The sequence below is a fragment of the Tyto alba genome, unplaced genomic scaffold (genome assembly GCF_018691265.1).
Source record: "Tyto alba isolate M040663 unplaced genomic scaffold, T.alba_DEE_v4.0 Super-Scaffold_27, whole genome shotgun sequence".
Taxonomy (NCBI): Eukaryota; Metazoa; Chordata; class Aves; order Strigiformes; family Tytonidae; genus Tyto; species Tyto alba.
Genome location: NW_024881301.1, coordinates 7,136,665 through 7,161,093, shown reverse-complemented (window position 1 = coordinate 7,161,093; position 24,429 = coordinate 7,136,665). Strand labels below are relative to the sequence as shown.

At 39.8% G+C, this 24,429-nt stretch overlaps 1 protein-coding gene across 9 annotated transcripts in view; it reads right to left on the bottom strand.

Annotated features, from left to right (window-relative positions):
- The window catches only part of ZNF521 (zinc finger protein 521), a 235,603-nt gene that overhangs the window by 3,856 nt on the left and 207,318 nt on the right, over window positions 1-24,429 (bottom strand). For all 9 annotated transcript variants that reach the window (XM_042797980.1, XM_042797985.1, XM_042797981.1 and 6 more), the window contains one exon: window positions 23,831-23,946. In XM_042797980.1, the coding sequence (XP_042653914.1) occupies window positions 23,831-23,946 (116 nt within the window). The remainder of the gene's footprint in view (window positions 1-23,830; window positions 23,947-24,429) is intronic.

The following is a 24,429-nucleotide window of genomic DNA, read 5'->3' as shown; positions in this document are numbered from 1 at the left end:
CACATCTATTTCGTTATGAGGTAGTCTCCCTAAGAAGCAAAAATTTCAATTTCCTACTTAGCCACGGAAAGGGAAAAACATTTTTTCTCAACTTAATCTTTCCTGGACTTCAGCAATAGCTATGTTAACATTTCCAAGAGCTGTGATTTCATGAGGAGAAACTAGTTTGCAAACACAAACGCAAGCTTTGCATGCACAAAATGGAGGAACAGTGAAGCAGGAGGTGTGTGTGTCGCTGCATTTGTTACCGCATTAGACACAAACTGAGCCAGGAAAACTCCTACATGCCCAATTTCTCTGTCTCGGTATTATCTGTAAAGCAGGTGTATTACCTTGGAAAACCCGAATTCATCACATTTCACAAGCAAAATAAACTCTTAAAATGCATTTTCCCTGTTCCTAGAGATAATTATTTTTGTTAGCAGAATCCAGAATCCCAACTGTTAGGTGAACTGCTATAAAATTATATGCCATCGCTTTTCTGGATGAAAATGCTTTGAGCTATCCCTGTTGTTAGTGTTAGAGGAGTTAAAAACATGCAAAGATTTCACAATAATACTGGGTGGAAGAATCTCCTCAGCAAGCAAATATAAAAAGGTTTCTTTGCAGAAATACTCGAGACAAAAGAGGTAATAATATTTTGTGCTGTTTGGTGGATGTTTTTGTATTTCAGACAGAACATGAGAAGTATCAGCTAGCAAAAAGTTCCCGCCCACAGCATCAAAATTAACGAAGAAAAAAATACCCACAGATAGCCAGAGACTCACTAGCTCATTAGAATCTTTAATATGATCTGTGGTTGCATTCAATTTAAATGGGACTTCTCTTTTTTATGACTAGGTGAAACAAGTGACAGTTATACCTGACAAACAGTGCAAAGGGGGTACACGTGAAGAAATATAAAGATGAAATGTAGACGCATTATTTCAACAGATGGTAACAGTACCACAGCAGCATGTTATTTTTGACTTAGTTCAAGAACACAAACATGAGTAATCAATCACCACTGATTAAGTAATTATGGTACCCTACATGTTATCACTTATCTGGAATCCTTTATCTGTGTACATTACAGATCATTTTGTATTTTTTTGCATTAAAAAAACAAAATGCACCCCACCGCACTGCAATATAGTTCCAGGTTGTAAAACAGAACTCTACATTACTATCAACCTTTAAGCACTACTTTTTTTTTTTTTTTTAACAAAAGCAATTGGTTTCCAACAGGCTGGATAATAAGTCTTTTGACCTGCATTCTTCTCTGACCCATTAAGGTCACCCCTGTGCTTGGGCATATAGCTGACTTAGGAAATGCCTGCAAGTCCTGCATTTCATCTCCTGCCCACTCAAAATAAAGCTTTCTTTAAATGTGTCTGTACGGGTCCCTGAAGACCAGGGAGGCATCCCTGTAGTGGGCAATGGAGGGACAGAAGCTTCTGCCTTTATTAATGAATGCAGACCATTATGAGTCTGGCTGGCTCCTGCACTGTTCCCAGAAGCATATACTGTACGTGACTTAAAATGCTAGAATATTGACACAAAGCGAGCTGGGCACCCCTAAGGAAAATTACTCCTTGGATATAATGTAGGCTCGTAACAGCTATTAGAGTACAAAATAAAACCCTCCGGGATCAAACTGACATATACCACATTCTACCTACTCCTCAAACATTAGAAGAATTTCTTTGTGAAGGCATTCTCAAGGACAGCATTAAACTGACTTTTGTAGCAATCTGCAACAGCTTTTTGGCTTACAGCTTTTAGTACTAAATCTCTAGTTTGAATCAATATAAGTACTATATCTTCCACATTAATCAATACATTTGGTTCAATACACGTTCTATTAAATTATACTTTCTAATCAAGATTTTCTGCTTCTCTTCCCTTCTTTTTATTCCAACTTCTTACCCTGTACCATGATTTTCAAACTGTCTGCAGCTAACAAGAGGATGTTGGATTTTCCAGTGCCAAAGGGGAAGAAAGAAAAGCTTGTGGAAAAGGCAAGCCTAGCAAAACCTTAAGTGCAGTGGTAATGATGAATCAACAGTGCAGTTTCACAGTGTCAACATGGTTTCTAGAACTTCGGTCTGATGCTTTGTTACTTAACTGGTTGTCATGATAGAAGACTCACGCAGAAAGCTCTGCATTCAACACTGCTGAAGCACTGTATTATGTGGAAAGGCAGGGGGAGGAGGGAAGAGGAGTATTAACTGGTAACACCAAAACAAAATATATGAAATTTATTCAGACATAACTATAACTTTAAGAAAAATCTCAAAAAAGGTTGATTTTTATATCCTATCTTCAAACTTGTGCTGCTTTGGTACTGCAGTACAGTTTCTCGTCAAAGACCCATTATACTGTGTCAGGGTTCTTTCCTGGTAAACTGTAATATGATTATAACCAAGACTAAATTGATGAGATATTTAGATTTGTGAGATACTGAGATTAAATATATACTATAAATTAAGATGTAAAAAGATATTATTTAGTCCAGGTCTTTGGGGATATTTGAAACGTTTGGAGAGACGTTGTCTCGAGCAATCTAAGTGATGTTCACAGTTACAGTAAATGACTTTTCCACACCTGTGTTAGATTTGGTGGGATGTGGTTATTCTTCATAAGCAGAGAATATGAAATGTAATGTCAAAATGATAAACATGTCTATTGCAGGAATTTGCCACTGTCTTATACACCAGAAACACGGCACTGATGTCCCTCGCTCACAGTCAGTTTCTTTTTCTTGTCTCCATATAATCACCGTGAACCTGCAGAGAAACTATTGCATTTTCTTCTGACATTTAACATCATCTTACTCAGCTCACAATAGCATCTTATAATACTTTCTAGATGACACTGTGTCACCATTAAAGAAAAAGGTGAAATAACATAATAAAAGAGAAGAACAAGAATTCATACAATTTAAAGACAGAAAAGACCCATTAGGGCGTTTTCTCCACCCATCTTGCCAGTGTTAGATTATTGCCTATAGTGTAATTTCAAGTGTTTTGCCCAGTCCAATTTTAATTAGAGCTTCCAATGCTCCTCTTGGGAGACTATTTCACAGCTTCACAGACCTCAGGGTTAGGATTTTTTTTCCTGATGTTCATCCCAGGAGAGGAAGAGGCTCAGCCAGCCCCAAATCACACATGAAACCAAATCTGCATAGTCAGGAGCTGGTTTCAGTAGAGTATCTGGGCCATTTCAAAGCATCTGAAATCAGTAAATGTACTTTCAATGCCCCAAAACATTAAAGCTCTGGCTCCACTGCTGCTGCAAGCAATTAAGAAGATTCTATTACATGGGCTTCTCACGTTCAGCTGCTATACAGGTAAAAATGTAGTATAGGGGGATTTGTGTTTCCACAGTAAGGGGAACCCCTTCCACAGTCCACTTCCACCAAATGAATTAACTGAGGGTCAAGGTGGTATCTTGGTCCAGCCTATGCTATAATCCTTAATTGTGCTGACAGAGCATCTATGAACACTCAGACTGTAAACATTTCTGTATTTTTCACATAGGTGAAATACAAAAAGAGCTACTTCAGTTGAAGCTCACCAACAGATGATGTGACCATAGAACATTTTCCTTCCCAGGCCTCTCCCTTCCTTTCATCAAACACAAACTACAAGAAATTAACTTGAATTGTTCTATCTGAAGTCTTGGAACTAACAAATGTTTCTGATGTGTTTTATCCCGGGAACTACAATGTTTCTGACACAAAAATGAATACAGATTCAGATTTCAATGATCACACTTACCCTGAGTGAATAAGGAAGCTGGGAAGGAGGTGATGTCTAATAGTTTTTCATAGATGAAAATTAGGAAGCCAAATGGAGACTTTGGAGTTTTGGACAGACCAGAAAAAATTCCAGGCAAGGTGTCCCTGCCACCAGCATCTCCAGTACTGCAGCGCAGCTGGCAGAGCAGGAGGAGTACTAATGCATTTTTAAATGCACTAAAGTAGGCACGGAGTTTCATCCGGCCAAGTTTGATCACCAGCATAGACCTAAAAAATATAGTCTCTGAAACTTGAGGTTCCAAAGGAAATAAGGATTTGATCTGAACTGAAACAGAGCTATTTCCACAACAAAGAAGGAGCTAAATCCCAAGAGAATGTGTGTTCCCATAAATACTACTTATGTGTGGTGAGTTAATGTTTACCAGCCTTTGAGAATCAGGTCTGTTCTCAGACATGATGGCCAATTAAATGGTCATCTTAGGTCATGACTGACTACTGTTGACAGTGATAATTTAGTAAGTCTACACTGAATTGCAGTTATTTATATAAATTAGTTCACCTAAGATATGTGATTTGATATTATATTAATGTTTCTGAAATGGCATGACTGCTAATCAGATCGTACTCTTTAACATATTTATGTAAAACTCTCAGTGTTCTGTTTTTTCTACTCAAGCATTTCCAGCTGGGCCAGAGAAAACCTACCCATAAAAAAATCCCAAATTGGATAGTATGTTCTCAGGGATGCAAACTTAAAATTAAAACCAAAACCAAACCAAACCAAAACCCCTGATACCCATTTATCTTCAGAGACTTACAGTAAGTCACTAGTAAAATGTCAATGATTCCTTTTGGATTCATTATTGTATGTGAGTACATATATCACAGATTTGTTGTATGGAAAAGAATGACAAATATTCCTAGGTACAGCAAGTAAGACCTTCATCACTGTCACCAGAAGAGAACAGACACAAACACAGGTGTCTGTTTACCATCCTTTCACCTGCCTCATGATGAGCATGGGCAGGGGCCTCCTGGTTAAGCCTCTGACATAAATCAGAGTAGCTCCAAGGCTGTTATAACCTATGGTGTCAGGCAGTAGCCTTCCATAAGCCTCCCTTACCCTGTTAGTTGTTTACTGAGATGCAATGGAACTTATAACCACTTCTTCTGTTTCAGGCAAGGTGTGCCTGGCTACGTGGGCAAGGTGTGTGTATTATCCCCATAAACGCTAAGATGATGGTGGTGGGGAGAGAGGGCAATGGCTAGGACATGTTCGCAGCAACTCATTGAAACCAGGAAACCTTCCTGCTCTTTTATGCTGCAAAGGGGCTGTACAGCTAATCAGGATCCAGGCGTAAGTCTTGTTTGTAGAAAAACAAGGCTTCTGTGATGCTGCGAATGTTTGAAATTAATAAAAAAGCATCCTTCCCCAATAAGAAAGTTGTTCATTAAATGGGAATAAAAGCTTAAACAAAAAAGGCAAAAAGAGGCACTTCTGAGAAATATATCAAAAGTCTTATTACTTTAGAATATGGTTATGATTACCCTGGTATAAATTAAGAGAAACTCCTCTGAAATCAAGGGATTTTCAAGATAGGGACAAGTAAGAACGGAGCCAGGCCTGTAGGGTTTAAAACAAAGTGAATACTGCTCATGTACTGATTGATTCTTGCACACTCTCTGCAGAGGCCACAGCCAGAAGTCTCTTCACCCTGTCAGACACAGCCAGGCAAAGAGCAAGCAGAACCCAAAGCTGAACAAATCCAGATTTATCTGCAGCTATTGTACAACATAGTAACAGGGGACAACAAGCTTTGATAGGCAATACTGCCTGATAAGATATTCAGGGATTAAGTCAGTGTTTTACAGACACGTGTGTTCATGGGCTAGTTGTTGCTCTGCTTTAATTTTTTTTTCTTTGTTATGTTTAATTTATCATGCTGGTGATTTCTAAACTACAACATCTGTAAACAAGTTTAAGTTTGACCTCCCTCCCATTTTACATCCACAAGCAGTACTCCTACTTCGTGCTCTAATTTTAGATACCTTAAAGACAAACAAATCTGTGGGGGAGAGAAAGAGCCAACAAACCCAAACAACAAAAACAAAAACCCTTGTCTGACAATATGTGTTCATCTTACGTGAATACAAATTTGCCTAGCTGGGAGTGAGAAACTGGCTTCTGGAACTGGAGCTATGCTATGTACAGATTCCTTTATAGGTCAAACCCAACTAAACAAACTACTACTAAATATTTAACAGCTCTGTGAAGTAATTAGTGACAAATAATGGAAGCTTAAATTGATAATTGCACAGAAATGTCCTGTTGGAAACATTACATGTTTCTTGCTCCTCCTGTTTCTCTCATACTCACTGAATAGGTCTTTTCAGGGATTAAACCAACAAATGAATCTGGATTTTACACACATCTATATGGTCTGCAATCTGGTTTTCTATGAGTTGCGAGAAGTGGAAATTCTTCTTCTCAAATTTCCATTCTGAGGTCCCTGATTTAAAGCAGACTAACTGCTAGATCATGAATTGATTTCAAATCTTAAACCAACTGGCAGGTCCAGAATTTAAGCTCCTGTCCATAGGATTCAAAAGGTCACCCAATTAAAATGGGGAAGCACACAGAGATGTGATTTATATGCAAAGGGCAACCTTTAAAACAATGATCCTTTCCAGTTTTCCACAGGTGCACGTACAAGAATTCCTTTGAACAAAATTACAAGTGAAATTACAAGTTTCTTAACGCAGCCTGAAAGAAAAGAGCTGTAACATGTCTGTACTCTTATTATACAGACAGACACATCCCACACTGGCATCGATCGCCGAGTTCACCTCCCTACCTCGTGACATAATGCTGGATACTGTGCTTACCAGGTGACAAAGCGACGGCCTAGAATCTGGATTCCCTGCACATTGCCAGCCGGCACGTGGGGCCTTGTACAACAGCACTCAGCACATTGGAGGTTATGGATCAGCCCGAGAATAACTCAAAGTGACTAACACCATTTTCGCTCAGATAAAAGCAAATGCTGAACCAGCCCAGTTTTAAAATCACCAAACCTGGCTTTTGTACATGGAAATCATATTTTATAGTTATGCAGCCAGTAAGCGTAACCAGTTAAGAGAACATATGAGTGGACTTGTGCATGTTTTGGATCCCAGAATCAGGAACGTAAGTGACAATATGTCCCTTGTCCATGGTATGCCTATTTTAAAATGTGTAGGAAAGAAAAGGAAAAAGTACAGAGTTCTGCTAGCTCTCCTTCCCTTCTAAATGCCCCAAACTCTGTTGCACATTGGTGCATTCTTCTTCCTTCAAGACAGTTTGCAAGGAAATTCAGATTGAGCAGATCTGACCGTAAGAGCCACAGATTTCTGAACTGATAAGTAGAGGCCCCTGCTGCTTTTGCTGACTTCTTTCACAGCTGGTTACTGTGCTAGCCCATCTTGGACATCTTATAGTCCTCATTCCTACAGCTCTTTAAACAAAGAATAGTAGGAACTGGGACAGTGCTTATGTGGCAGGCTTGGTGTGTATGTGTGTATTACAAATCTACTTGTTGGAAAAGAAAATAAGGACAAATTTTATCCCTTCATAGCTGGTAAATAGTTAGACAGCTAAGAACCCTATGTTGAAATGTTTTGTTCTTAGAGCAACCTCACCTGAGTTCCCTCCTTGTCAGTCCAAGAAACTCCATGTTGTAGAGGTGACTTTTAGAGAGACCAGAATGCTATTTTGCCCTTTATAACAAAGTCATTACTTCTCTAAATTTTGTAAGGACACACACTGTAAATCAATAAATCTGGAGCGTTTACTGACATGTGGTACCAGGACAATAAAATTTCATGTTTGTCATTGTGGTTGTTGGTTGTAAAATGCAGAAGTCTGTTTTCTCTATTGTCTTCTGTTTTGTTGTCATTTGCATTTGTGTAAAAGAAGTGTGAAATGTGACCACAGCTAAATGGGAGGAATTTTACTCTCACTTTCTCCTCTTTTCAGAGCTTATAAAAGGGGGGAAGACAGTGTAGTCCAATGCCTATGTTTTAATACTTCCCCCCACCAAACAAGAAGTACTACACAATGAAGCATCCTTTTATGCCTTTTTCCTTCTGCCCCGTGAGGGAAGAAGCATCCTACCAACTGTCATTCTTTGAGGTTGGTCATTCTGTTTCCTGTCACACAGCTGGCCAGTGACACGTTGCAAGTCAGACATGTCATTAGTTCCTGCCGTGACCCTGTGATGACAGTCGAAGAAATGCCCCCCCTCACCTCTAGGTTTGGCTTGTGATGCCGTGGTACTCCTGTCTCCTAGGCTGTCTCCTACTCAGGGATCCAGCCTCGTGCAGCCGCTTTCACCCCTTGCTGCCCATTAGGACTGTTTTTTAGTGTGGCAATCTTCTCATCGAGTGAAAAGAACCACATTTAGGAGGCAAATAACTGGAGATAACACATTGCTGTCTATGTTTAGTGCCAAGGTGTCTGAAATACAGAACTTTAATTCCTTTACAAAAAAGATGTGCTGTAGCTATGGTGAGGCTAATCTATAACCCTTGCAGTCTTATATAATTTGCTACTCCAAGTTAATTTTAATTCATTACAATAAAACCCACCTAATTAAAGTAACTCTTTAAAGTGAAGTATTAGCTTGATCCCAGGAAAAAAACCCAACACAACAGAATCTTCGCTATTGGAGGGTGATTCATCATACCACAGTGCACACTTACATAAATTCAAAGGTAAGCTATAAACAAGTACCCACAGCAACAGTGCCATGCATAAAGGGGCAGGCAACAGGAGGCCTGCTTTCTAATCAGCCCTCAAAGGAACCTGCCACACAGAAGTGGCACTTATTCTAATTTAAAGCTCTCACAGTTACTTTACCTTGGCAAAATTTATAAACTAATAACTTTAGTAAACAGACTGGCACTCCAAACAGAAAAACAAAACCAACACAATGGTTCAGGCCTGCAGAGAAATCAGCTTTCCCAGAAAGGTAGTGTCTTCAACAATGAGATAAAACATGTGTTTGGGGGCTACTCTTATGGTCCCTGATGTTCAGTAACAGTTCTGAGTCATCCCAGTAGGTCTGTACTGCCACTTCACTGTGGTCTATAGTCTATTGTACCCACAAATTTTTTCAGCATCTTAAGGCATTTTACACACCTGTATATTTTTGTTCTGGTCAGCTCAACCAAAGAAATACTTCTGGATTTGAAAGACCCCACTCTGGGGCTATGGCTTCCCTTAAAATGTCATTAAATTGTCAGGGCAATCTGCTTTCAAAATGTCAGTTTAAAAATATACTTAATATTTCCAATTAAAGCTCACATACCTTCTCATCTCATTATTTTTGCTTCTCAGTAACTGTTAAACACTACAAAAATTATACTGTTCTCCACTTACATACATGAAGAAAAAAAATAAAATCAGAGAGCAATAATAAGGGCTAAACAGAAAATATCTGTAATACATGCAGAACAATATTGGATATTTTTTTGTTATATCATAAACCACACCACTTTGTAGAAAGTTCCTTTTCAAATCAAAGCACTACTACAGTAAAACAACTGCAGGCAACATTTCTAAGACACAATGCAGTTTGTGTCAGAACACTCATCACTTCAGGCTGACCTGTCAAACTATCTTGGGGAACATGGTAAAAAGGCAAATATGCAAGTTGGTAAGAAACTTTTGAATGATAAAAAGTATGCCTTGATCACAAACCACAGAATGCTGTGCAGTGTTAAATGAGCTGTACTGATGCTTACAGCAGATGTCCATCCCTTTCTACAGCTTATAGGCACACCTGCCTGGGCTGTGCTCCTAAGACCACTGAGAGGGAGCCAACATTTTGAAGCTTTACCAGAGGAAACCAAATAAATAAAAAATCTGAGCTCAGGTGAGTGATGTGGAATAAAGATCATAATTTAGTACTATACAGAGATACCTGCTATCAGCAACAGAGCTATGTTGTAAATTCGGTATGGGTGAAGTCAGCAAGATGACATTTTTGGACCTTGATAGGCAATTTCGGGCACCTGCATTTTCAGGAGTTTCTCAACGCCTTGCAGAATCTGACGCCTGCACCCACCTCACTTCCTTAGGGGACCCAGTATGGTCTCAAGGTGCCTCTTTTCAGGCATAAGGGATTAAGATTTTGGCCACAGGGCTTTTCCAGAAACTAACACAATTGTCAAGACAGTCTACAGAACCCCCCAGAGAATAATTTCTAACAGTTTTTGAAAGCACCACTTTTCACAGATATATTTCCCTGCTAATTTCTGCACAACAGTCCAACATCTGCAGAAACTTACTATTCTCTGCTAAACTGTGTACATTTTCAGACTAATTCCAATACAACCACTATATATTTTTATAAATCCATGCGGCCTAAACATTCAAATATTGGGCCACCTTAGTCCTCAGTGCACGTTAAAGCATTCAGAAGACTGTCCATACTTATGACAGCTCGTAATAGCCCCCACGGGATTGTTATATCAATTAAAAATCCCTGGAATTTATCAGAGTCTGAGACACACCTGTGAGAACCAAAAGGGAGTGATATAGAACCAGCTAGCAAAATAAACAGGAATCGCTGCATACTGAGGGAATCCTTGGCTGTCTGACTAAGGTACCTTTTATACTGGCAGGGGATGCAAATTGGAGCCCGAGGATCTGCACTTTCATTTTCAAAGCACTTCGCAAACATCAACCACTTCACCTTCACACCATTGCTGCAAGGGAAGTAAATATGTACAGTTCCAGCATCCTCTGTTTTCTAGAGGTGAAAAGAAGTGCAGGGCATTTTTACAGGCACAGTCTGTGTTCCTGCACAAAAGGCAACTTTTGACAACCTCTTCCTTCATGGGCAAATGAGATTCCCAAGGCCACCAAGGGAATTGGTGGCAGAACAGGGATTACTGGAGAGATCCTGCTATCCAGCCTGGTGCTAAGTTCACCCTGCCTCCCCTGCAAAACACTGAAGCAACTTGCTGAATTCCAGCTGTACGCCGCTTTGCTGTAGAGGACAGATTACTACATGTCATCCTCTATAATCTCTCCTGTAAGAGGGATTCTACACGCTTCCCGGGGACACCCCCCCCTTTTTTCCCCCCCACAAATGGTGGCAAGGTTAGACACAAGTTGTTTTCTCAAGGCTGAGATTAAAAATGGCTCTGTGTTTTGCTAAGCATTCCTCTGAAGCATGGGCAGCGCGTGTGTGTGTCTGAAAACGACCCCAATGAAAGGAAGGAATGAGAGATGCTAAACAATGCTGTGCAAAGTTGCAGACTGTTCGGCTACAGGCCAGAAAATGAATCCAATTTTTCATTCTGTCATTATAAATATTTCAGTGCAAATGGTACTGATTTTCTGCAACTGTGGTTAAGCAAAGGGCCTCCAAGTGAATATTTAAGGAAAAAAAAAAAAAAGAAAAAAAGGAAAAGAATTATTAGAGGGAAGGGAAAAAAAAGAAAAAGAAGAGGGAGGAGGGAAAATTAAGGTTAGCAACCAATTAATTTCCAACTTTCAGTGTAAAAGATTCTGGGAGAAATTCTACAGTGATGCAGCGTGTGACTCAAAGAAGGAGGAAAAAAAAACATTTACTCTGCTCTTCTTCTGACAGTTTCTCATAAAATATCTGCAGTCCATCTATCTTTTAGTACTCCAGGCTCCTCTGGAGAGCAGAAAATAGTAGTTTAAAGCTCACTTCAGTGCCAGTCTGCGGGAGATTGCTTTCCACAGGACCCCTGCTGATGGAGGCCTAGGGGAAGAGGCCCAGGAGTTATTCAATCAGTCCAAGGCTCTGGGGCGGCCCGGGCTCCTTTGAGGGCTGATTATAAAGCTGCCCTCCTGTTGCCTGCCTCCGAACAGAACGAAATGAGCAGCCTCTTGCTGAGCAGATTCTGCAAGAAGGAATTTCACCTGTCATGGAGTTTGTCAGAATTTCAGGATTTATCTTGGTGCAAAATTAATAAAATACCAACTAGGATTTCAGCCTGACTACTCAGCTGTGTCATCTCAAAGTGATCTTTCACGTAAGAAAACCTGGACACAAAGCTACTGAAGTCATTCTTGCCCTACTTTTGCTCAGGAGCTTCGGCAGGATGCTATGAGTGAATAATAAAACGATTAGAGGTGGATTTCCTGACAATTACACCCAACATCAAGCACTGGGTGGGTGCTACTGTCCTAACGCATGACCTTCCACCTTACTTCTGTGGTTCCTAAATCTCCCTGGAACAAGCTAGGAATCTGAAATAGAAAAAGATCATTTCTGCAGTTTATAACCTAGCAGGTCCCTTATGGCAGCACATCTGTTAAGTTCATACACTGGTATTCCAGGTCTGGATTTGATTTATAAGTTTTAAAGGAATACAAACAACAGGCTACATAAGATTACATTCAGTGAAACACTGCAAATTAATATTGCTGTGACAGTCAAGTACATGGTCTTTTAACCATATTCTGAGTCTGATATTGTGGTAAGGTGCCAGGTTGATAAAGCATCATCTCAAACCTCTGCGAACTGGGCTCAGTTCTTTCGAAGCTAGACAGTCTCACCGGTCTTCTGACAGTGCCTTACAGCAATAATAATAATAAAAAATCTTACACTACCTATTTAAGTAAGATTGTGCTAGCTTATAGCACTTGGTCACATGCATTTCAAGTCTCAGGTAGCATAGAAGCAATTAACTTGCAGCCTGCAAGAAAGCTTTTCAGCTAAAAGAGGAGATCAACTTGTAGAAAATAAAAGAGTTGTCAGCTAAGCTAGCTGATGGGTAAATAAATATTATTCAATTTACAATGCCACTGGTTCAGATCTTGACATGGAGAAACAGAGATCCACTGCACCAAGAAACAGCAAAATATGCCCAGCTTGGGAACAAAGATGCATTTGCCATCAACAGCTCTTACCCTACATTGTGGAAATTTCTATACACTGTTCAAAGCTGTTTGCTGTTTGAAGAAACAAATCTACCTTTCTGTCTATTTGCTCGTCAGCATTTCCTAACAAGAGCTTAAAACAAATGGTAACATATCCCTTTCCCACCTCCTCACCCTTTAAATGACAATTCAACATTAATACACATCATAAAGCCACCTTTACCAGGCAGCAGTAGTCTGACAGTTTTAACACCAAGAGATCTCACAGTAAAGAGAGAGAGAAAGCACGCAAGTGAATGCACAGATGGTGGGAGGGGACACAGGGTGCTCTCAGCAGGCTACAGTAGAGATGCATTAACTCCACAGAGGGATAAGGGCTTCCCACCAGTACAGTCATGAATTATAACTGAGTATGGGAGTGAGTTCTTAGTGCCTGTCTCACAGCAAATATACTGTTCCATTTTCCTGCACAATCACCTTTCACCTTTACAAACGCAAAGCAAAGCAAAATGCACCACTAATATTTAACAATATCACAGGTTCTTTCTATTACATGGCACGCATCTATACACACAAAGTAAGGGGGGAAGCAGAATATTCACTGACACAGAGTATCCCTAAGCAGATTTACACACCCATGATCAGTGCCTGCGTCTGGTGATTCTGCTGCAAAATGAGACTATAACAATACAGATAAACAACTAAAACTGCATGTAGGAATGTGTGTAACTCAGCAGTATTGTTTCACGAGAACTGAATCATCTCTTTCTCTCTTCCCTTGTTAACAGGGTGCAGGACATTCAATTTCAGCTTTGAACAAAAAAGAAGCTCAATTTTAAAAAAGTAATCAGGAGAGCCTGCAAAAATCCACTCTTTTTTCACCCCAAATCATATTTCAGCCTCAGTTTGATCAAAGCATGATGAACCTGACCCCAATAACAGGTAGAAAAGCTAAACCTAAAAGCTGTTCCTCCTGTTTGGGGTTTTGTAATGAACAGCTCCAGTTGTGTAGCCATCTGCATCTGAGCCTTTTTGACTAATGTTCGGAATGGAGAAATCTAATGATTGTAATTTTTTTTTTTTTTTTTAAAGGAAGGAAAAGAAGTCACCACTTCTGAGCCAAGATTGCTGTTTACTGGAGTTTCCTGGATGTGTCTCTTTATGAATCACTGACCACACCTTGTTTTTACAAACTATCTGCACCTCCTCCCTAGGGGAATTCATCCCCTCCCAACTTTCCTCCTACTCAATGAACCTATCAATGGAGAAAACTTGTTATTTTAGGCAGCTGAAAATTTGACCAATTTTAAAGGATTCATTTACCATGCCTTTCACTTTCGTTTAAATCCTCAGTGTTCCTGTTCTAAATGACAGCACCGCAAGCACTGCTTTTAAGCACTATTCATCTTGCCTACCACATCTCAGCTTTTCACACAGAAGGCTGCTCTCTCTCCAACAATGGAGCCTTACTCCTTTATAGCTTGAGGGCAGAGACTGTTACTAGCTGTAGAATTGCTGCAAATATCACAATAAAGGATACAAATGTGAATTTCTCTTAAAATACGGGTTCAGCTCTGGAGGTACCTTGCTTTAGAAAACTCTGTCAAGAGCAAACAATATATCTTTCTCCAAAATGCACAGCAGCCATCCCGCTGAAACAGCTTTTCCAAATGATCTAACGTGTCAATGGAATCAGGATGCTTGTGAGTTTTATACTTTTCTCCACTTTGGGTCTCTAATCGATATTTTAGCTTCCTTCACACTTAATATACTCAATCCTGGTTTGGCAGCATGTCTTGTGGAGCATTAAAAAAAACAAAGAACAAACATCCCCCCTCTCTCCAAATCCCTGGAGCTTGAGGAGATGCAAGGCTACTGAGCTAAGCTCTGTGATGGAAGAAGGTAAGGGTTCAGACTGCAGATCTTAAGAGGTGGCAGGTTTGCTGCTACCAAGCCCCTCTACCTACACCAAAACCTTGGAGGGGTGAGGATGCTGGGGTACCTGAGGGCCACAGCAACCTTCTGCCAGTGCTGTGGAGGCAAGAGGGGGGGAGACCTTGAGCAGCAAACTTTCAGTGATACCGCTGTGCCATCACTTGTTGGGAAACTGCAGGACCAGTGGAGAGTGAAGCCAGGAATGAGGAGCTTATTCATGGGGATGGAGTGAGGGGGGCCAGCAGCGGGGTGGGGGGAAGGGAGGCAGATTTGCAGAACTGGCCATGAAGCTCCTCAGTACACCATAGCTGGATGCTTCATAAAGTCACACTGATGGCAGTCCCGGAGATGGCCATCTGTTGTCAGCTCTGGGCCAGATGAAAGATAATATAATGGCAGCTACTGGTAGCTAACAGCAGGGCAGTTGTAGGAAGGAATGCGTCCTAGAATGAAGAAGTGGTTCTTCCTGTTTAGCACAGAAAATCAGTCATCGATATCAACTACATTAGCAAGAAATTAATGGATGGATAATTAAGAGAACTGAACTGATCTACCAGGGAAATTATTCAAATGCAAACAGAGTGCTTATTTCTTCTGCTTACTCCAGGTGTATGAGCCAACTGATCTGACTAATGGCAAGGTGTAGGCTGAAACGTTCAGGGCACAGATGATAAAACCTCATTTTCTGCAAAGGGCAGAATTCCATTTCTAATGATTATTTGTGGGTCAGGGAATACATTTACTGCTTCCCCTGCCCTCAATCTACAACAGGACTCCCTGATGTTCACAGAGGTTTCTACAAAGACTGAGGGTAGAAATAGGCCTTTATGTAATAACTGAACTTCCCCTTATTATTACCATGATTTTTACAAGTGCCTTATCATTATTATCACCATCACTTAGCAGAAAAATGTTTGCCTTCCTAAGCACTATTATTTCTGTGTTGTTTCTTTCTTTGCCCCATAATCTCCATTCTCCTTCTCTTCTACTCCTTTGCCTTTCATTTCCTTCTTCTTCTGCCTTTCTGTGCACTTTCCTTTTCTTTCAGCAACTTCTGATTTGCTTCTTTAGGCCGAAATCTCACACACCTTGCTGTTCTATTTGCTAAAACAATCAGAAATCTTGATGTTAATGTTGACTCGTAACATCACTGATATGTTTCAGAGTCAACAAGGCAACAAAAGGAACAGTGTAGTTTATATTCTGATTGCCATGGTTTCATGCTGCTTTCAGACTGGAGACAAGAAACTTCATTGAACTTATTTGCATGGCACAGTCTTTGCAGTCACAAGGATTACAAACTGCATATTACCTGATTCTGCAGAATTTATTTAATGTTGACCTTACAAGGCAACAAGGAGAACAGATCCAAAGTATGGGTTAATTTTTTTTGTTGCTACTAATTTTTTTTTAAATAGACACCTATATTTTACAAAAAGAATCCAGGCATACAAGAGCATAAACAGGAAAGAGTAGGCAAAATAGGGAGATACATTCAAGCACATACACACTGAAGTATGACTCTATCCCCCCTGAAAGAGAAGGAATATATAGTATTGCTTATTTTTGTATGGGTACTTTGTGGATGTAGCCCATTACTTAGTTTGGACAGTATATTTAGCTTCCAATCCTTTGCCATTTTACTGTTCCTTAAGTCCGAATTTCTTTTCAAGATTAAAAAGGTGTATTTAAAGGCAATATTAATCACTTAGCTGCTACACTGTCTTTGTCAATTCATTCTGTAATTTTATCAATATCACTCAAGCATCTGAAAAAAACAAACCCATAATTGTGATTCAGTTGCTCCAGAAATTTAAGGAACGTTCTCTCAGGGAATGTATAAGGGATGTTGTGAACACATTGTTTCCTGCTTATTTACAGGAAAAAGAGTGGAAGGTTTCACAGGCAGGCTGTTGCATGTACAGTTACAAGTATATGGAGAGTATGTGGAGACAAGTAAGAGCTGTTAATACTAAGTCCATCTTTGTCAAGAACTATTTAGTAAAATCAAAATGGTCCCTGAAAAACTCTGGCACTTTGGTCTTGGTGGGCTTTGCAATGCGCTATAAATATTCATGAACTAAGAAGTACCCACAGGGAGTGTTTACATTTGAATAGGCCAATCAAAGGCGGGTGAACTCACAAGCTCCAAACCTGGAAATTTCTTATTTAGAAAAGAATTACTGCATGAAAACCTAATATGGTCATAACACCCCTCAATCCCCAGGAGGGAAGGGGCACTAGAAGGGAATTCAAAGTATTTTTTTTTTGGCATTTAAACTTTGTCTGACATTGAACCAAAAGACTTGCAGGGGAAACACTTTGAAGGTATGTCCTTAAAGAGCTAATGCATGAGTGCCTCCACCATGCTTCTCTTGATTGGCTTTTTGAGAAAATTTGCAAAGAAAATAATTCTCCTTTCTAGGGAAAGAAGTCTCAAGTCTCAGGAACACACGTCTGAATTTTTTAAATCTTGGAAGACATGGAAAAATACTAAGTGCACATACTGGTGCACATTAATATCCATATAACTATCCGAAACAGAAAGCACAGTAAGGGTTCAGGAAAAGAAGCACTCAAAATAGTAATACATGCAATGCATGCAGATCTGTCTAGTTCCCTCCAAATATAATCATTAATTACAATCCTAGTCTCTCTGGCACACATAGTATTATCATCATCCTCACTCATGAGATGGAGAGCATACCTGGTCAAGTGGAGCAAGTTAATGCCTGACCTCGCAACCAAATCCAGCTCTCCTGATTCCTAGGCATTTGCTCTGACAAAAGCAACCTGACTGCCTGCTAAGGACTAAGGCCAACATGACTGAATGTGGTGTATGTAGCCATCAAGAGTGTTTTGCTGAAACCTTAAACAAGGCTCTGGCTACTCAGTACCTATGCTTTTATCAAGGTTCCTAACTTCAGGTATTTATGACCTGATTTCCTGATGTAGTCAGCACCAGCATCTTGCACTGGCCTTAACTCCAGCTGGAGGTGCTCAGCACCCTCTCAGAAATAGGCCACTGAGTTTGAAAATGTTGGCCTAAAGCTTTGATTGTTAATTGGATTTCAGGTAGGCTTCTTTTTAAGAAGAGCTGACAGAATTATTCCCTGCTGTCGCGTGGCCTTTGGGGCCTAGAAAGCTAGCATCTATGTTCCACTCCTCACCCTAAGAGTCTGGGGACCTAAAAACGCCAGAACTAATCTCCAGTTTCACTTAAAAAAATGTTTTGAGGCCTTTTCTTTGTGAAGAAAACATCCTTGAAAATCTAACTTCACCTGCAGGTTTGAAAGTTTTGTCCCTGTTTTTGTATAAAGAGTATAAATTATTCATAGTCTCCCCTGCTGTCATGGAAGGCTCACCGTTGGGACCTACATGATACACAGACTCAACGACTGTTGGGGCCTTGGCAAAACAATCCTATATGGAGGTAGCGGTGCCACTGCTGCTATGGCTGATGCTATCCCCACACCAATCTCTTTCCCAGCTGGGCCCAGAAGGCCTCTGCCACAAGGAGACGACCCCAGCCCAGGTTAATTAGCGGTTTTCTCTAGCTGAACCCCCAATGAGAGAATATAGCATTTGAATCCCAGCTCTGATACTGTCTTCACTAAAGGTCTCAGTCAGGCCTTTTAGTTCTTGAAATAGCCTAGAGCTTGCTTAGTTCTTCTCCGGCTCAGGTCAAGGGTATTTTAAAGGCCGTTTTAAAATGTTGAGATCTTTGGGAGCATTTCACAATGCAAAGATATTTGGAAAGTTTAACCCTTAAAGAAATGAGGAAGAAACTGGAAGGTAAGTTTCAACAGTGCTAACCTTGGAATATGAAAATGTTAAAACTGGACATCCAGAGAGGGACACACATAAAGCTACACAAAACTTCTGGAGACTCTTCTATGCTGCCTCTGCCCTCCTCCAGCTGCTTGTACCAGGAGCTGAGAATGTTCTTCTGCTGTTTTAAGCAACATGAGTAACATCTGCTATGAGTGCTTCATTCTTTCTTTCATCATTTCCCTGGGGAAGGAACTGCGTGTTTTGTTTTGGAAGAGCTCTGTTGTTGTGGGTTGGGGTTTTGGGGAAGGTTTAGAAATCTACATGCAGGTACATGTTTATGTGAGAAGGGGGCCTTTGGCACCTCTAGGTGCACCTTCCTCTTAAAAGCGTAAGTTGAGGACATTCATGGTAATACTTAACCACTGTGGAAGTCTGTTCCACAGTCCCAGCCAGTCTTTGAGAAAGTTCTAGCTTCTGTGCAAACAAGCTTCAGCTTTTGATGAAAGCACTGACAAAGCAGGGCTGTCAACTACCACGTTGTTACCAAATGGGAAGAACTCAGGTGATTTCTAAGATGTGCTGGACCCAGTCCACCAAGAATATTAAAGATTGAGTCTTAGAGCACAACTGGACAAACATGTAGGGAGGCAGCATAGACAGCAAGAGAGCAGGCTGAATAAGCTCCTGGTCTCCTTTGCCACTGAGGAAGAGTGCTGCAGCTCTCTGTATTAGCTGGAACATCCTACAGGCTGATGGCTTCATGCCCAGGTATTCTGTGCTGATGAAGTCCAGACGGGAAGCAGCAAGGGCGTGAATCACTGAGGCCAGGTCCCTTTTGAACAGGATGGGAAACAACCGCTGGTCCAATTATTTCTTGCCCTAGTTTTCATGTCTGTAAAGTGGGGACATTTAACTACCCCAGGGGCAACTAATTATTAGTCAAAAAATGTTAAGTAAACACTCTAATTCACCCAAAAGAGATACAATTTTTGTACTGGGCAAAATGGTCCTGAGAGGTCATGTAATCTTGGCTAGTATCATATTCAGAACTAACTATCATCACTGATAAAACACTGATAAAACCTGTACAATTATTCAGCAGTTCTGTCCAACACTGGTACCTCTCTGAAACAGTAACATCTAAAACAACATCTAAATGAGTCTATTCACTCTGGGTAACACCTCACAAGAGTGTCTCATTCACAAACACCATGGTATGTTGTGTTGACTATGGAAATAACACGAGGACTGGAAATAGGAAAGGAATGGCTACTCCTCATTAGAGCCAAGGGAAGCACTAACACCGGCTCAAACACCTAAGCCTAAATCCAAAGACTAAGGCAAATGAAACAGGCACTGGAGACAGCATGTGGGCAAGAAAGGGAAGTTTTAATCACCACAAATTGCTTTATCATAATTTAATGAAAATTCAGTATTAAGTTAAATTACCTGTAAGTTTCTTTACTTCCTTATTAATTATAAGTTCAGTATTATGAATGATGAATGGAGAAGATGCTTTTAGTTATATCCACCCTGTACAGAGAACTGTATGGTCATACTCTAGGTGTTCAGTTAGAAGCATTTCAGTATTTGGGTGACATCTAGGCGCCCTATAAGTACACCTACCTTGCAGCTTCCTTATTTGTTACATAGATGGGTTATCTGATTTTAAAGGTTGTTATAAGCCTATTTCTTAAAAGCCCTTATTGTATTAAGCATGTCTTATTAAAAGCTTTCCATTCTAAAGATTAAACATTTTTAGGAACATACCTTTTCCGCTCTGTTTCAGAAATGTAAATACACCACATAGCCTTTTGAACATGTGAGTATGAAAATTCACAATTTGGAACAGTCTTAAAACATATTCTTCTAACTGTTACAGAACGTTTCCATTTGCTTCCTTTCTTTGGAGGTAGTATCTCCAGAAATTAAAAGCTGGTTCAATAGCTATGGAGCACAAATCCGTTTGAAGGAAGTGTCAAAGGTGGGAGAAAAGTGAGCTATGGAGATATCTTAAAACAAAATACAAATTCCTGTAATATCTCATTATTTCAACTTCAAGGTTGAGTAACACATTGCAGGTTTGATTTTCAGGACTGGTCATTTACTCTCTGTTCTCACCAGAATATGGTCCTATGGGATTGTCTTGTATTCCTAATGGCTCTGGAGAGAAATCACAGAAATGTCTAAAGAGAGTCCTACTTTTTTTTTTGCATTGAGAAGACTGGTAGAGGGTATAGTAACTTCCCCAAGATGAGATGTGGGGATTCTTATGTTCCTATAGCCTGCTCTTCCTGAAACAGGAGTCAGAAAATTCTAAGCAAAGAACTGCACTGAGCCAAATATCAAGTTGTCATTAGAATACATTTATTTTCTGTATCCCTTAATTCATTCCCTTTAATTATCAGCTGTACCACACATGTGGATGGGGTGCTTATGCTACTGTGTTCTGCTCTGCTCTACCTTGTTCATGTTCTTACTCTGCCCTACAGCCATGGAGTGCTGTCCATGTCTTCTAATCTGAGATGGTTAGCATCTCTCATGCATGGGAGATGCACTCTAGATGCACGTTTAAATTAAAAGCAAGGAACTGTTCCTAGCAGAGGGAATAAATACACTGTTACACTGCAAGCCCCAACACAAACCACGGTAATGTGAAAGGATAGAGAAACATAACCTGGAGGCTAGTTGCCAAAGATGCCACTGCTTCAGCTGGTAGATAGCCTGAACAAAGTGATAACTCCTAGAATAGGTTTTAAATGAGAGTGGGCTTGAGATTGATGTATTTTCAGCAAAAGGAGACTCCAAAGGTCAGTACCTACTGCTCTGCCTAAGTGCTTTGCTGCCCTTTCACCAGCCTGGGTAGATAACTGAAGGTAAGAGCAGAAAGCCAGTGATCCCCCCAAATGAATGCAAATGGCATGATGGTACTGCATTTTTTAAAACATAATGCATTCTCAACTGGGGTGGGGCTACCCAAGTTAATTAAAATAATAAACATAAAGAATTAAGCGCATAAGAAAACTAATACCTTTTCCTTTTTGCAAGTGTAGATAAGCCAGAGAGAGGCTGTCTCTAATGGAGATGTGATCTATTAAGAGCCTTCTGCAGCATGGAACACCCAACAGACTGACTGTCACCTAGCCCATATAGAGCATAATTTGTCTCTCTGTAGCAGTATCTTTTTGTGCCCTTCACTAGAAAACCAGGTGCTTCAGTTATATTGAAGTTTTAATGAACTAGGCTTAGATGGAGAGAGCAAAACCTTGCACTCAGTCTTGGGCATGGACGAATTTTGAGTGGAACATTATTACAATAAAAAAGCTGAAGCCAGATGCTTGGGACTCCATGTATTTTGAAAGAAAAGCATATTTTAGGGGGGGACAGACTAGTAAGGAGGTGACTGTACATGTCACAACTACACCTGGATCTCTGTATATTTAGCATCTTCAGAATTCAGTTAACTATTCAGCGTTTTAAAAATCCACTCCGAATTCTGCTGTTAAAACTGATTTCTATCCTCTTGTTCCTGATTCTTTCTTTTCATAATTGTCTTTTGCATACCTGCATCTTCTCTCTTCCTGAGTTGTTTTTTTTTTATTTTTTATTTTTTCTTCCCTAACAATCTCTCCTTTCTCTTTCCAGAAACTGCTAATGGTCCTACTTCTTCCTACTTCCTCATTTTGATTAATCAATGATGAAAAACAGAGTTTGTGAAAATCAGTAAGCCAAAAATTTTTACATATTTTCTCCTGAAAAAGCTGTTTCACCTTATTGGAAACACTTTGCAAAAAAAAAACCAAGTCTTTTGACAAAAAAAGTAAAAAAAAATGATTCCACAAAAATCATGCTGTGAAAGAATCACATACAACAAAACTAGTTTCTGACCTTTCCTCATTCCACTTAGTTTCTCCTTTATTTTTCTCACAAGTACAATAACTTTCTACACAACCCAGACCATTTTCTGACTTAAGAACTCAATCTTGACTCTTTGTGTCCATCACTATATATGAGTGTCTTTTTTCCTAAACATCCAACTTTTAATTTTCTTTTCCTTGTCCTCCTTTCCCACTGTCGTGTGGACAGTAAATGCAACAGAATTCTATCTATTAAAAATAGGAGAGAGATACAGCACAGGCACCTTGGGAGTGTTACAGGTGTAGTACTACAGGAGCTCCCATGACCTAGGGGTCTACTGAGAAAGAGGTAGGGAAGGCTATCAGAAAGGCTTTAGTCCATATTGTTTTCATGCAGAAAGAAATTAGGAAAGAGAAAATGCAGTGCAATTGATATAAATACCAATTTCTCACACAATGAATTCATGCATGGTTTAAGCACTCTGATTTTTTTTTTTCTCCAAAGAAGTATTTCACATTGTCATGCCAAACATTATTATCAGGTTTTCAGTGTGTAAAACTTTCAGTAAGTGAAATACTAAATGGGCATACATGCGCACGTGCCTCACTAGCCTTTTGCCTCTGTTGGTGAGATGAAATCCAGCTCTGGTCCAAGCAAAATTAATTGTGGACACCTCAGTCAAAGGATTTAGAGATGGGGGCCCCATGATATAAAAAACTACTGAAAAACTTTAAGTGCTGAAAAATCTCTTCATTCCAAATAAAAACCACATGGCTGACAGTGTAGGAAAGGCCCCACTGTACAAGTACTTCTCCTTGTTCCACCCCTGTAGACCTGCAGAGTCCCTGAAATTTTTTCCTCTGGCAACCTATTTTAATGCTTCAATATAAACTAAAATAATTTAGAAACAATCTTCTGCTGTTGTCTCAAAGTGTAACACCACATCAGCAATAATACACCACCACTTCTCATTGCAAGATAAGCAGTGCAGAATGTTAATATACAGTAGATAATCCCTTCATCCAAAATTGTTTTCAGATCTTGTTCAACATTTATTTCTTCTTCTCTCTCCTTTTGTTTACCATTAGGAAACAAGTCTGACAACAGCACACAAGAAGACAGTGTACCATTCATTTGACCCTATTATTTTTTTTCCCCACCAAGTCAGTATTTATGGTAAATGGCCAGCAGGTAAACCAAGATAAACTCTGTCTACTTCCCCCATATCCCTACACTCCTACTCCAGTGCTTAGCTTTTCACATTTAGAGACAAAAGAATACACTTATTTTCCATTTCACTGCTTGAGTAAATGTTTTATGGATATCAAACAGAAAAATAGGATGCCATTTCTCTCTCTCCTCAAGAGTATCTCGAGCTGCAACAACCTACAGAGCAAGAATCCAAAGGTGGCTCCTGAAATTCAGGTTTGTATCAGGTGGCTTTCTGCCAGCACCTTTTTGAAGCAGCATGGGTTGAATCACTGGCAATTTCACTTGTCCTTTCCTCATTCCCATCCTGATGATGAGCAAGTATCAGAGGAGGTCATGTCAAGTAAAGCTTTGAACTCAGCTATCAAATACATAATGCTATTATAACCCCCAGGTAACAAGTGTGGTACCTGCAGCTCTGTTTGGAAGAAGAACTTCTGTGGACACTGTGTGCAGTCATAGATCTTGTCCTCTTGTCCGTGGGCTGAGAAAATATGCTGCTGCAACTTGTTTGCTTGGACAAACACTAGAATATTAGACAAACAACAAGCTTTTCATTATTTCATATTGCAAGAGTTTTTTATAAACAATTTCTCATTAACACTCAGCAATTCCAAGAGGAAGAATTAGGCTGGCGCGCTCTGATTTCACATTACACTGTTGCTATAATGGGTACCAACAAACACTATTTATCTACAAAATGTGATCCTTCTTTTAAAATGAAAGAATTGAAATGGATGCCTGGTTTAAAGAAAAAAAAAAAAAAACAAAAAACCAAAAAACAACAAAAGAAAGACCCTAACAGGACAACCACTGAAGATTTCAAATTTAAAGAATTTAAAAATGCCATTTTATCTTCAGAATTATTTTTTCATGCTTACTGCACTTTGATTGAACACACACAAAACTGATTTCCTAGCAACCAACAGGTTTGAAAAGCATAGATGCCAAAGTCCTGTTTACTCTGTGTGCCTAAAGTTAAAGCTAACAAACAGCTCTGTATTTAAAT